A 15,373-nucleotide genomic window follows, 5' to 3' on the forward strand; every position below is an offset into this window, starting at 1 on the left:
AGCGGGGCAAGCTTGCTCATCAACCCTGGCCTCTTCACTCCCACACTGACTTCACATGAACCCACGCTGCCTTGCTTCTTTGAAATAATGCAGAAGTGTCTTGTGTACACACAAGGCCAACAACCCAGCAGGCATCAATAAGATGTATGCTCTTTGTCTCTTTTAAAAAATTATTTTATGTATATGGATGCTTGGCCTCAACGTATTCTGTCCACCACCTGAAGAGCCAGAAAAGAGCATCAGAGCCCCTGGAACTAGTCACAGACAGTTGTGAGCTGCTGGGAACCCAGCCTGGTCCTCTGGAGGGCAGCCCACGCTCTGAACTGCTGAGCGTCTCTCAGTCCCACTCTTGGCTTCTAGGAAATGGACAAGTGATTGGACTCTGGTTTGTGATGTGACACAGTCCACCGGGAGGCAGAGAAGCAACTCCAGAGACAAAAACAGTACTGACAGCGTGCTGGCTAGCTGTGTGACAACATGACACAGACCAGGTATCTGAGAGGAAGGAGCCTCAGTCGAGAAAATGCCTCCTAAGACTGGGCAGCGGGCAGAAGGGCATTTTCTCAACCGGTGATTGATGGGGAGGGCCCAGTTCATGGCTGGTTGTGTCACCCCTGAGCTGGTGGTCCTGGGTTCTGTAAGAAAGCAGGCTGAGCAAGCCATGGAGAGCAAGCCCATAAGCATCAGTCCCCTGCACCAGCTCCTGTCTGGAGGTTCCTGCCCTGTTTGACTTCTTGTCCTGAATTCCTTCAGTGATGGACAACGTGTAAGCCAAATAAACCCTTTCCTTTTCAGCCTGTTTTTGGTCATGGTGTAATCATAGCACAGAAACCATAGCCAAGAAAAATAGTTAGCCTTGACCTCAGCCCAGAAGGGTAATAAAAGTGGGCAGAAGAGAGATGTCTATTGACAGATGCTCACAGTCTTCTGGGAGAAGTCTGCAAGCATGCCACGCAGCTGCTGTGTCCCTGGGAAAGTCTGCAGGACTCCTAGGACATGCAATGCAGATGCTGTGTCCCCGGGAAAGTCTGCAGGACTCCTAGGGCATGGCACGCAGATGCTGTGTCCCCGGGAAAGTCTGCAGGACTCCTAGGGCATGGCAGGCAGCCTGTCTTACCTGTTCACACTTGTACTTCTTTCCTCTCCTAATAATGAAGGAGCTAAGCACAAAGCTCAGTTCTACTTTTAAGGACAGGAAGAGCTGCACAGACAGTGGAAAACCCGCAAAAGATACCACAGTCTCTATCCTGAAGTCCAGCAGAGAGGGTTCCCTTCTGTGCTTGGGGAGCCCATGTGTAGGACAGAAGGTTGCAGGACCCTGGGGATGTGTTACTGCAGTGTTCTTTGGGCCCCAGGGGTTTCAGGCAGCCTTACCCATCTTCTGGCTTCTGTTCCAATCTCCCATTGCCACACTGGTCACACACAGGCCACAAGAAAGCAGTGCTCTCATCTACATCAACCACGGCACCTAGTGAGAAGAAAGGCTGGGTTCACCACTGCCCCACTTCCTCGCCTCTGGAATCGCCTGTCTTAGCTCAACTTCTTACTAGTCTGCTAGTTTCCTTTGTGATTTTTCTGGTTTCCTTGCTGACTGTGACTAAGAACATATGCAGTCACAGGGCTGGGGAGACGGCTCACTGTGCAAACACGAGGAACTAAGGTTCAGTCTCCAGCACCCAGATAGTCAACACGTTCTATCCTGTCTACACCAGAGCCTTCACCCTGACAGCCAGGCTTTGTCTCTCTTAATCAAACCTATTTACAGATCACCCTCTGAGGCTCTATCCTATCTAAAGACTATCACTGCTTCTTGTAAAATTTGTCAAACTTCTAATCCTACTTCCGGGCATTGGAGTCTCTCTTTCCCCACTCACTGAGCCAGGGGCTCTCTCCCTGGATGAGACTGGCGGTTTGACTTCACCCACATGCCCACAGTTAAGACACTTCAGATACCTTTCAGTCATGGTGGACACATTCTCAGGATGGGTAGAAGCTTTCCCCACCACTAATGAAAGATCACCGATGGTTTCCAATCTCCTTTTTAGGGAGATCGTCCTCCCCCACCCCCCGTGTCAAGAGTTCCAACCTCGATCTCGCAAACTGTAGCCAAAGCCCTTGACACCCCATGGTGTTTCCATATTCCCAGTCTTCAGGCAAAGTTGAATGAACTGATCATTCTCTCAATAATATCCTTATCAAGCTCTCCCAAGAACTTCATTCAGATTAGAGAAAACTCAAAGAAGCCCCTCCTCATCTCTTCTTTTGAGTTCATAGATGGACGACTGATTATGCCTCCTGGCTCCTATCTCAGCGTCACCTCTCCCTGGTCACCGTCTCACCCCCTTGTCACACTGTCTTAGCACTCTTCTTTGGAACTCCAGCCCGCCCACATCCCCTTCCTCTCTTTCAGTTAACATCGGGGACATAGTTTGCCTCTCTCCTCCAGGTCACAATCCCCCTCCTCTTTCTCCAGAATGGACAGGCCCTTTACCACTCCAACTGCGCTAAGATCAAGGGTTTCCCTCGCTGGATTCATCTCTCTCGTCTCAAACCTTTATACCATCAGCTCAAGTTAATCCCCCCTCTTACATCTCAACCCCAGCAGGACCTCGTTCTCCTAAGTTTCAGAAGATACCCAGGTTGACGAGCCTGCTTCTGGTCTCAGAAGAATGCCAAGACCCAACGCCCACCCTACTGGGTCATGTCCCACTTTTTCTCTTTCTTCCTCCTGCCCATACCCGTCAAGAGTGACCTCTACATGGAGATCTGAGGTCCAGGAAGCTGAACTCAGCAGGGCACTCAGACCACTCACTCACATGCTGGGGTCTGGACACTGCTCACTCATCATCTACAAACATACTTATCCCGATAAGACCCAAATTCATTTCTGAAACACCTGCCCCTATGCTTGATTTTTCTATGATCAAACTAGAAATTACTGTTGACACCGGGCAAAAACTTATGGAGGCTGCCCTTATTGCTCCTGTAAGAGACACAATGCATATTGAGGAAGGCACTCTGTTTATCTTTTATGCAGAGTGGGGAATTTTTTAACATTCTAATTAAAGACCCATGGCACCCCATTGGTAAACTCTACTATGGTACTTATTATAGCCGCCCATCAGGCATGGTCCTAATACAGAGGGCACACATCCCACTCTCTCTAAGTCCCTAGGTATCAACACAGTAGAAGCAGTGGTCTAAAGCTCCTCAAAGGTCCTTCCATCCCTAATATAACTCCTTTTTGATGATACCGATTCTACCTCCCCCTCACATCATTTCTTGTTTCAAATCTTAACCTCTGCATATCAGCTGTTGAATAGTGTCTTGCCTGACTGCTTATAAGAATGCTGGTTGTGTGTCCCTCCTGGGTCAAACTCACCATCACCATTGTGCCCTCCCCCACTGTCTTATTAGATTTTCCTATCTTGTCACTGGTAAACTGCTCTGAGCCAATATCACTACTACACCTCATCTCTCCCACACTTCTTTCTTTGGTGTTGCAGACTGCTTTACCTCCCCAGGAACACACCATGTGGGCACTCTGGGTTCTGCAGACTGCAACAATACCATAACCCTTAGTACCACAACCCAGCTCTTCTGCCAAAACATTCACAATGCCTTGATTCTCTGTGGCACACAAGTGTACCACTGCCTACCTTCTAGGTGGTAGGACTTACGTCCTTGTGTTCCTTTCTCCTAATTAGGGGTGGTACCTGGTGAGGAAGCCTTGCCAGTTCCCATCACTGAGTTTATAGCAGCACAGATGACAAACAAGCAACTCAGATTCTACTCCTTCTGGCAGTTCTAGGCATAACTGCAGGTGAAGCCACTGGAGCAGCGGCTTGACTACTTCCCTGTTTACCATTGGCTTTCCTCGCAATTCATCCAGGATTTCCAATAGGTAGCTCAGACTATCCTCACTCGTCAGGATCAGATAGACTTGCTGGCCACCACAGTACCACAAAAATCAGAAAAGATTAAATTTACTAATAGCAGAGAGGTGGTCTTTGTCTTTTCCTGGGGAAGAACGTTGCTTCTGTTAACCAATCAGGTATAGTAAAAGGTAAGATCCAACAACTTAAGACAGATCTTCAAAACATAAGGAACAGCTTGATGCCTCTGGCCAGTGCATAGTCCAATATGGAATGGGATGATTGTTATGGTTTTGGTCCCTGTCCCTTTAAGAGACAAGCCACGCCCATTCCCTCCCCATCTGCTGAGGCAGGCTGATCTTCAGCTTCCAGCCTGAGCTTGCTCTTTTTTCCATCTTCCTCTCGGAGAGGCAGCTTCGCCTCTGCCTCTCTCCCTACTTCTCTGCTTCCCCTTCTCTGTCTCTCTCTCTGTCTGTCTCTGTCTCTGTCTCTGTCTCTCTCTCTCTCTCTCTCTCTCTCTCTCTCTCTCTCTCTCTCTCTCTCTCTCTCTCCCCCTTCCCCCTTCATAACTCCCCTGAATAAATATTCAACCTCACCATGTCTCTGTCTTCTGCCAGCCCGCCATGTATCTCCCTGCCTGGGACCAGCCACTGCTCAGGGACCGGCAGCCCATCTCTGCCTGGGACTGGCTACTCCCAGAGCCCACTGCCTGCCACCACATGGGCCGCAACCACTGCTCAGGCCACCCACGGCTCTAAGACCGGCAGCCTTCTCTGCCTGGGACTGGCTGCTCGCAGGGCCCACTGTCTGCCGCCACATGGCCTGCTACCACCATTTGGGACTTCACAGCATTTGCTGCTTGCCTACAGCTGCCGCCTGGGACTACGCAGCATTTTTAAAAGAACACAACAATGATACCTTCTTAGCCCCTCTTTTCCCCCCTTTCCTTAATCTTACTAGTTGCATCCTGCCTTATAAACTTCTTGTCTAGATTCCTTTAACAACAGATCCAAAGGATTTCTAATCAGACTTTCAACCAGTTGCTGTTACAGGATTACCAATCCCTAGCTATGGAGTCAGAGACATGCAGCACCCAGAGAACACACTCTGACCCTAAAACCAGTGCCAAAGAAACACAATTTGGCCATAGAATCAGAGTCAGTCAAACAAATATGCCCTGGCCCTGAAATTAGAGTCAAAGGGCTAAAAAGGGCCAGTGAGAGAAACACATTTTGGCCCTGAAACCAGAGCCAAATCTGCCCTTGATCAAATAAGCAGAAAACTAACCAATACCTGATCACGAGATCTAGCCAATCTGAGCTCAAAGGACTGAAATCTGACCAACTCCCGCCCTGAAAATCTTCTCCCTGGAAAACCCCGCCCCTAGGAAGCCCTATATAAGCCCTGCACCTGTTCAGTTTGCCACTGCCTTTCTCCATCCTGACAGAGGCAGCCATCCTCCTCCATTCTTCCCTCCCAACAAATCTCCTGAATGAGGTGTGGGTGAGACCTTCTTTCATAGGAGCAGAAACGGAGCCTGGGCGGAGCTGAGCAGAGCAAGGCTGTAACACTTTCACTGTAGCAGAGTGGAGATGTTAGACTCAGCCGGAGGGAGCAGAACTGGAGCGGAACTGTAATAGCTTCTTTGGGGAAGCCCTCCCATGCTGAAGCAGAGCAGTTACACTGGGGAAACATTCCCGTGAGAGCAGGGCTGTAAGCTGCTACACTTACTGTGACCTGTGATATTTCTTGGCTCTGCACTGCCAGAATACTTTTCCATCAAAGCTGTAACACTTACTGTCACGTGATCGGTCGGTCCAGTTGGGGAAGAAGGGAGGTGAAATACATAAACACCAGAAGATAAATGTGGCCCAGGAGCTGGCTTAAGGGTCAGGGGAGTGAGCTAGGTATGCATGCTGACGGAACAGGACCAAGACCAGATAGGCAATACAGTATGAGGTTGTCAGTACACAGTAGAGATGAAGATGTCCCCTGGATGTACTAGTGTTCTTCAGACCATCCTTGTCAAATTATAGTCATTTCGATATCAAAAGAAAAAGTAAGAGGTTGCTGAATTTCCAAAACCAGAGAAGGAATTCACCCCTCCTCCCTCTTCTCTCTTATTCCACATCTTTATCTTCTAGTTCTTGTTTGTACTGGGGAGCAAATCTAGCACGTGGCAAACATTTCACTTCAGAGGTATATCCCCTACCCCCATTCACATTTTTGAAGCAAAATGTCATTCTCCACTAGAACAAGCACCAGGAAACAGCATTTACAGACAGTGAAGCAGAATTACATGAGAACTAGAAGGCTTGGTTTTTAAAATACGTTCATACAATGCAAACTTAAATGACTTCTAAAAAATAAGAAGAGGTCAATTTTGAAGAGCTTGCCTCAACTAATGACACTGTCTTTGTAAATATAATCAAAAGTCTATCAAATGGATAAAAAACAGTAAAGTATTTTTCATTTCTATTGGCTATTTAAAGCCATGCACTTTGATCCTATCCAGCCCTCACTCCACTTTTCCTCCCCTACCCAGTCAACTTCATGTCACCCTGCATCATGCAGTTTGTGCTGCCATGCACTCTCGAACATGCGACTTTTTACTAAAGATTGGCTACATCATGGACTACACCCTTAAAAATGGGTTCTTCTCTCCTAGTAGCTCCTTAGCTGCAGAGACACAGCAGGAGTCCAAAGGGAGACATGAGGCACCATCTCAAGTAGCAGTGGACATTCTGCACTCTGGCCTTCTTGCACCCAAGTTTCCTTCAGCGCCGAGAATCGAGTCCAGGGCAAGCTCTCAGGCTTACTCCCAACTCCTTTCTAAAAACGGACCACTACAAAGCAGGCTGCTACTGATCTAAGCTCCGCTTTACTCAGGTATCTGACCTTTCGGTGGGATTAGGTAATCTTCCTTCAGTTAGAGAATATGGCATGAGCTGAAGACATGCTCTCTATCTGCAGTTTATAAGCCCCTGGAAATCATCTCATGCATACAGTCTTAAGCCAGTTCTGAGGGCTGGATGGGAAGTATACCACTGAACAGTTGGTATCCAAAGCATTATTTTACATGAGTGTTGAAAGGAAAGCCTGCCTCATCTCTTGCACTCACTGCTAAAAGCCTTTATTTACTCTGGCTGATACACAGAAATCTCTCACAGATAGGCTCAGGGAAGGCTACATATTAGCTATTAGACCATCTTTTTACAGAGGGGCCTTCAAAGGGTAGATGTGAAGAAGGAACTTCACCAAGAACAAGTCCTATCTGAGAGTCTCTGGGCCTGGAGGCAGCAGGGCAAGACGGTGATTAACCCAAGAAGGGGCACCACTGTCACAGAGCAGTACGGACCAGCTTCATGTGACTTTGCCCCCAAGGTCAGCGGTTACCAGCCTTTGGGTGGCCATGGACAGCTGGCAGGGTCAGTCTACTCTCTTCCATCACTTTACTGAGGGCACCCCTCCTAGCAGGTAGAGACAATCTTTGCTACTTTGCTTTCTCTTCTCAGGGGACCTGGCAGTAGCCTGTTCCATGACAATGTGTTTACACACTGGGCTTGTCCACCACAGGCCTGCAGGACACCTTCAGAGCTGGCCAGGAAACAGAGGAAATTCACAGTGAATGTTACCAGAGAATGCGGAGATGGGAGGAAAATGTCAGAAATGTAAGTCTATAGGAAACACACCATCAATGAAATTGACAAGCAAGGTATTTTTGATTTAATAGGTTTTCAAAACTGACAATAACATGTATTCAGTACTTACACCTATGAGCAAGATAAAGAACAGCAGTGCTGTATGTGTGTGTGCGTGCGTGCGTGCGTGTGTGTGTGTGTGTGTGTGTGTGTGTGTGTGTGCGCGCGCGCGCATAGTTTGCTTTCTGGTACCAAGTCTTGCCATATAGCCCTGACTAGCTAATGTGGATCAGGCTGCTCTCAAACTTAGGGCGACTTTAGTGCCTCTGCCTCTCAAGTGCAGACCACGAGCATGAACCACATGCCTGGCTAGTAACATTTTCACAGGACACAGGACAGCGGTGCCATCTGAAAGCCAACCTGAGTTTTGTAATTGTGTACCAGAAACTCTACGACAACCACGAGTACCTTTAGAAAGACTCTAGTTCATTCTAATTTTTATGAGTTTCACTATGCAGCTTATGTTGGCATGCAGTACCATGTCCAGGTAAGAGTTTAAATCTTAAAAAAAAAAAAATAGAAATACTGAAAGGAAATAGAATACACTGAATGCTCAATGCAAATGGGAAAACAGCAACAACAAAACAACACAACAACCTAGAAATAGAGTAGGAAAAAGGATCCAGGAGTAATACATTGGAAAAGCTGTATTAATCAGCTACAACACTAATCCTTTCTAATGCGAATGAACAATCTTACTATACAAGTTAAATGGCAGATTATTAGCATGGACAAAAACAAGAGCCAACTATATGCTAGCTAAAAGAAACTATCAGTGCATAAAGGGAGAGAGCAGGCGTGCCATAAGGCTAAGCCTAGTAAGAGAATGCCACAGTAATTTTAATTTCAGACAGGGCAAACCTCTGAGTCCTGAAAATTACTGGGGCTAAAATAATTGTTACATAACAATAATAGGGTCAATTCTTTAACGTATATGCACCCAACAAAGCATCAAATACAAGAAGAACCAGGTGAATGCCTTTAATTGGGAGGCAGAAGATAGTGGCTCTCAAGACCAGAATGGTCTATTAAGTTCCAGGTCTGCCATGGCGATATTAGTGAGATTAAAATAAAATAAAACACACATGGAACAGAGAGATGGAACTTGTAGGAACAATAAATTCACAAGCACAACCTCAAACCAACACTCCTATTGACTGAACTGAATATCTGATATTTTTATCCAGCAGCAGGAAAACACATTCTTATGCTTAGAGAGAACATTCACTTCAAAAGACCACATCCTGGGTCATAAAGTACACGTAATCATTTGAGAAACAGAAGCCAGGCCAGGGAGACAGGTGCCTCAGTGTGGTAAGTGCTGCACAAGCCTATGACCCGAGTCCACCACAGGGATAACGTAAAGGGAAGGGAGAACTGAGTCCACAGAGCTGACCTCCACAGGTGTACATTCTACATACACATGCACGTGTGATAATGGTGATGGAAAATGAAAATGGAAACTTGGAGCTGGATGTTGTGGTTGTAATTGGAGGGCTGAACTAGCAGGATCTTAAGTTTAAGGCTAGTTTGGGCCACATGTGAGTTACAGAACAGTTTAGGCTACAGTAGGACATCATATTTAAAATATAACTAGTGGATGGAGAGATGGGCTATGAACACTCGCTGATCTTGCAAAGGACCTGGGTTTGGTCCTCAGCAGCCATATCAAAGTGGCTCACAACTGCCTATACCTCCAGTTTCAGGACATACAACACCTTCTTCAGACATTCCCAGGCTCCAGGCATACATGTGAACATACAAAAGAGAATGTCTGACAAACAACAAAGTAGGCATGGAGGTGCATGCCTGCAACTGCCACCTGCACTCAGGACAGAGGACAGGAGGCGCTCAAAGGCTATAGAGATCCTGCCATAAATCCTCAATAACAGCAAATAGTCCAGAACAGGAAATCCACAGAAGCAGAAAGCAGACTGACAATTTCTTAAGAGTGTGGCAGGAAACATGTACCAGGGTTTGGTTTGCTTGTTTTGCTCCAACGTTATAGTGATGCTTGTACAATGTTGTGAGCATATTAAAGTACTTTGAGCAAGTGAACTATAAGGCATGTAAAAGTTTTTATAAGGTCCATGATGGCTGGAGATGCCGCTCAGTGATACAATACATGACTAATAAGGGCAAGACTAATAACATCAAAGAACTAAATACCGCAAAGCACAGACTTGGCCCCTAAAATTCTCCTTTACTGGCAATGACATCCAAGAATGTATTGGAACATCCTATGTGTGTGCTGGGGGAGGAGCAGCCTCACCATGAAGGCTTACCTATGGCTGTGTGAACCTCCAGCTCCAGATAGATCTCCTGCCGAGAACACTTCATTTCCTCCAGGGCTATGGTGTGTGTGTGTGTGTGTGTGTGTGTGTGTGTGTGTGTGTGTGTGTGACACAGCAGACAAGGGTACAGGAGATATATAGTAGGAGGTTGTTACCGTCCCCTGAGTTCAGCGTTACCTAACTCCAATGTATACGTATTACTTTTACTATGAAACAATTTTTATAAAATTAAAAAAATCTCAGGATTTATATATCTAACCAGTTGCTGAAACATCTCTTCTGCCTGCTTTAAAACCACCCAAACCAACTATTTTTATAATCTCATTAAAAATACAATTGAATGCTCTAGAGAGATGGCTCAGAGGTTCAAAGTGTGTACTGCTCTTGGGGAGGTCCTGAGTTCCATTCTCAGCACTCATGCTGGGCAGCTCACAACTGTCTTTAAGTCCGGCCCCAGGGGGAGCCGACACCTCTGGCTGCTGAGGGTGTCTGCACTCATGTGCACATACCCTTGCAGACACACACAAATAGACAAAATTAAAAATAAAATAAATATTAAAAGTATAACTACTCCCAAACAAGGGGAACAATGAGAATGGAGTGGGGTAAAGAGAAGGTAATAAGTGGTGAACATGATCATAATGCTTTATATATGTGTGTTTGAAAATATCATGATGAAATCCACTATTATGCACAGTATATGTTAAATAACAATAGCAATCTCTAACAAGAAAATATCCGAAGTCTCAAGCAAGACACAGGTATGTTCTCCAAGTGTCATATTCTATGCCTGTCTTGGCAGATCTGCCAGTGTCTCATGGCCTAAGGCAGAAGCTTCTCTCTGCACATATGCTCCCTCTTGATCAGTAATTCAGCAATACCATCAATACTCTTCCTAATGAAACCCACTGCTCTGTTTGTCTTTTGTTTACTTCTCTGTGGCTGCATTATTGTCTCTCTGGGCCCTGAACTTACAGGGTGGAATCCAGACCGTGTCCCCTCCAGTCTTCAAAGCTAGTTTTCAACCACTCCTTATGCTATCATTACAGGGTGTTCTCTGAGTGTGCACACAGTTATGTTTGTGACTTTGTCAATATTGAAGCTGCCCATTTCTGTGCACAGCAGACTATACTCTTCACAGCTAGCTGTCCTTCAGCTTCCTCTTGGTACCTCTCTCCATCCTTCTCCACTGGCTTGTAAGCTCTCTCATGTGGCTAGCTTCTGAGTCCTGCTCCTTGTCCCAGTCACTGGTGTATCTTTCAGATCTTAACTTAAGAATTCAGGTACCTAAAAAAAAATATTTATTTTGCATTTGTACATGTGTGCACACGCATGAGCACACACATGCTTGTGCTTGTATACATGCACAGTACAGAGAACAACTTGTGGGAACTGGCGCTCTTTTTTACACTGTGTCAATGGTGGGACTGAATTCAGAGGTCACTCGTTTGGGGGCAACACTTTCATTTGCTGAGCCACCTCATAGGCTCAAGGATCCAGTCTTTAGGGACCTTCCTAGATCTTATGCACCAAGGTGAGAGCACCATTTGAGACACTGAGTTTTGTTTGTACACCAACCTGGTCTACATCTTTCTACATGGACTCCCAGTCCACAATCAGGCCCTATTCTTACTTTCCCCCTATATATCTAATGTCTGGAACTAGATACCCAATAAAACTTATTGAGCAGTGTATTTAAAATACATAAAACACATAAGACAATAAAAACTCTGCTTTCAATCAGAGGGCTACCCACCTTGCACACTGCAAATGGAGTTGACAGGTGTGAGGGAGCCCAGTTCATCCAGTGTCACTGGGCCAGGCAGGTCACAGGAACCAGCACCAGGAGGTACATACAAGAGGGACTTCTGGGGTAGGAGGACTGTCCGTTCAACACAAACAATCTGACCTGCCGTGGAGATATTTCAGATTATTCACGCAATTAAGGAACGCATCACACTCCAGCCAGTCTCCTTCACCAGCCACCACGAGTTGTGTAGGAAGAAAAGGCACAGATGGGTTTGTCACTTCCTAATGGAGGCATGTCCAGCGTGTCAGTGCCACATGGAAGCACATCTCAAAGCCCCCAGTGGACACGGTGGAAAAGAACACAGCTACCACATTCAAATACAATTGAAAGGGGTGAATTTTATGGTATTCGCTATACCTGAATAAAATGGAAAAAAAAGTTTAACTGTTTGATCCCAAGGAAAGGTATGGACTGATCTAAAGCCTACCTTATTATTATTGTTACTATTATTATTTTGAAAAAGGGTCTCACTGTGTGACGTAGGCTGGCTTCTAACTGATGATACCCCTGCCTCAGCATCCCATGTTTTTGGGGTTACAGGTCTTTGTTACAGGGCCAGACATATGCCATGTTCTCTAGCTTTTGTTTGAAGAAGGGACAGCGAGGCCATGACTGTATGTGGTTTCCACATATGCACAGGAGCTGTCCACAGAGTCAGTGGCCAGTAGTGTCTTCCCAGTGTCTACCACAACTCGGGGTGCTGGCTCCTACCAGGTGGTCTTGGCAAAGTCAATGAGAAACAATGGCGGGTACGATGGCCTCTGTACCTGCTCCAGGCTAGGCTCGCACTGGGCTTTGGGAAGGTGCCAGCAGTACTGAGCAGGATGGGGCCACAGTGCAGGATCGAAGCAGCCACTCTAGTTAGGCAACCAAGAGAAAGCAGCATACCCTTGTCTCGAAGAGCATCCCTGAAGAGTATGTTAGGAGGCGCAGCCATGGCAAGTTCTTCTAGAACTCCTGGGCCCAGCACACATGAGGGGGCTACATAGATTGGCAGGGTTTTGGGAAGGGAGTGGTCCCTTTCATCCTGTATTTGTAGGGTGATGTCAGTCACCAGCAGCCAGATTTCCTTTTGTGCCAAGGGATTCTTTAGCTACAATTTGAAATAAGAAAACCCTATTAACTGTGCATATCCAAAACCTTTAAAAGCAGTATTAGTGATTATTTATACTCAAAATTTAATAAATGATTTCAAACACAATTTAAAACACACAATAAAGTTTACACACCAAGGTTACTGGCACTCACTGATGCAGCCCCACCCTCTCCGTGGCTGTTAGGGCTCCTCTACAGGGCACAACACAGCCCTCACGGGCAGTTCTCTCCTTGTCCCCTGAAGTCCTCAGGGAGAACACATTTCCATTCCCTCCCAGGTCTACATCTTCTGTTCAGTGGACCCATCTGTTTCCTGAGGGTTGGGGACAGACGTCGTGTGACCATGCAGAGGACGTATAAAGCAGCTGTCATAAACCTGCTGCATGTGCAGCAGGCTTCATTTTTTATTAGTTTTGTCTTTCTTTTCCCCTTTCTGGAATGTGTGTATGTATGTATGTGTGTGTGTGTGTGTGTGTGTGTGTATATAGTCATTTGCAGGAGCTGTGATACTTTAGGAAGTTCTAGTAAACTGGCCTTCTGCCTTTACCAGTTGGTCAAAACGTACATCAACAGATAGGAGTTCAAGTCAAGGAGAAAGTGTAGGCCCAGGATCTAAGTGCTTGGCTGGTTTAAGAGTTCAGCTGGTATGGCTGGAGTGGATGGCATGCTTAGGAGATGTGGGCTGGGGTGAAGAGCTTAGATCATTAGGGACTGAATACATAAAATAAATCAGAGTAAATATTACTGAGGAAAATATTTACAGAGCCAGCTTTCTCCTTGCTGGTGAGGGAAGGTTTTATTTACTGAGACTGAATTTCATGTAGCCCCGATTGGACTCAAATCCCTGTGGAGCCAAGGGTCATTGTGAACCCCTGATCTTCCTGCTTCTATCTCAAGCCAGGAAAGTCTAGAGAAAATTCTAGAGAAAACGGTCTACGGTGGGAGGTGCTGGTGTGCAACATAACTTTAGACAGACATACCAGGTGTGCACAGCGATACCTCCACATCTGTCTGCTTGCTCTGTCACAGAGAAGGCCTAAAAATAATTACATTCCAATAGAAGCAAGACCAGATATTAGCTTTTAAATATCATTTTTCCTTTAAAATTCACTGGCACTCCTTGAAAAGGGGACTGATTCTAAAGCCTAAAGTCCGAAGAGCAGGCTGAAAATATGGTTTAGTGGACACAGGAGCCTGATGCCAAACTAGACAATCTTCCATACGGTGGAGGAAGAACTGAATCTCAGAAGCTGCCCTCTGCCCTCCTGCACAGCACACAGACATACACACATGTGTACACATACACACACACACACACACACACACACACACGCACACACACATACTAAAAGGCAAAATCAATGAAAAAAAAAAAACCACCAAAGGTCAGCTTGAAATATCTTACTATGTCAGAAAAGAAGAATTCAAATTAAGGATCAGCTGCTTTTCTGTAGCTGTTAGAAAGGTAACTGGGAGGAGAAAGTTTATTTAGTTAGGCTCCAAAGGGTCGCAGTGCATAGTGATGGGGAAGACATGGTGACAGGAGAAGGGGGCTGACTTGGCAATCAGGAAGCAGAGACCACATTTCAGCTGTAAACAGGAAGGAGGGAGAGGAAGGGGGAGAGATGAATCTCAAAGCCTACCCCAAGTGACATACTTCCTCCAGAAAAAACTATTATTTCCTAAAGGTTTCAGGGACCTCCCAAACAGCACCACCAACTGGAGACCAAGTACTCAAACAGAGGAACCTCTGGAAGACATCTCTCATAAAACACCACACATGTTGACTATGCTCAGACAACCAAGGAGATAGCTTCTATGTGGAAAGACGTGAACACCAAATGAGCAACAGTAACACACTGGATAAAGCCTAGTGGTCATTCATGAGGGGGCTACAGCGCAGCTCCCCTGAGATTGTGACGCAGCTGTGAGGTCACCTAGGATCCCGTGTCCCTGTTGGATCACCTTCATTCCTGAGCCCTCTGAGCAGGGTGCCAGGCTCAAGCAGCCAATATGCTCATCAGAGATGCCTCAGGAGATCAGAGGCTCCCAGCCGACCAAAACCCACATAGCACTGTCAGTCTTAGACGTGGAAGAAAACTCTTTAATTTCCCTCTTCTTCCCTTCCTTCCTACACTGTTGAAAACACAGACCTTGCTGCTGTGGTATAGTGAACCAATGTTCAGCCATAAGTGAAAAACCAAAACCAAAACAGATATCTATATTTCTCCCTCCAAGGGTAAATGCTCTTCATCAATACTTGAGGTTTGTCTTTCAAATGACCGAGAGACCAGTATCTTCTAATTTTTTCTTAGTTTAATTTTACATTTTATTATTACTATTGTACTTGTTGGGATGCATGTGTACACACAAGCACAGAGGTGCAGATGATACCCTTCTGGAGTTGTTTCTCTCTTTCTTCCTTCCTTCTTCACATGGGGCCTGCCTGCTGGGCCATTTTCCTTTCCCCCTATTTTTTAAAATTAATTACCAAATTATTTCTACTACCATGGCATAAAAAATTAATAATAAGACTATATTTCACAAAAGACATCAATATCCAATAGCTAAAATTTGTTTAAAATAAATCTTTTCTAA

At 45.8% G+C, this 15,373-nt stretch overlaps 1 protein-coding gene across 8 annotated transcripts in view; it reads right to left on the reverse strand.

Moving 5' to 3' along the window:
• The window catches only part of Spidr (scaffold protein involved in DNA repair), a 209,266-nt gene that overhangs the window by 6,292 nt on the left and 187,601 nt on the right, over positions 1 to 15,373 (reverse strand). For all 8 annotated transcript variants that reach the window (XR_005287227.1, XM_038346408.1, XM_038346407.1 and 5 more), the window contains 3 exons: positions 12,569 to 12,773; positions 11,627 to 11,779; positions 1,375 to 1,468 (listed from right to left, as the gene is read on the reverse strand). Coding sequence is in view for 7 of the 8 variants with exons in the window: in XM_038346408.1 (XP_038202336.1) it covers positions 1,375 to 1,468; positions 11,627 to 11,779; positions 12,569 to 12,773 (452 nt within the window). In the remaining variant the exon portion in view is untranslated. The remainder of the gene's footprint in view (positions 1 to 1,374; positions 1,469 to 11,626; positions 11,780 to 12,568; positions 12,774 to 15,373) is intronic.

The sequence above is a fragment of the Arvicola amphibius genome, chromosome 10, assembly GCF_903992535.2.
Source record: "Arvicola amphibius chromosome 10, mArvAmp1.2, whole genome shotgun sequence".
NCBI classification, from domain to species: domain Eukaryota; kingdom Metazoa; phylum Chordata; class Mammalia; order Rodentia; family Cricetidae; genus Arvicola; species Arvicola amphibius.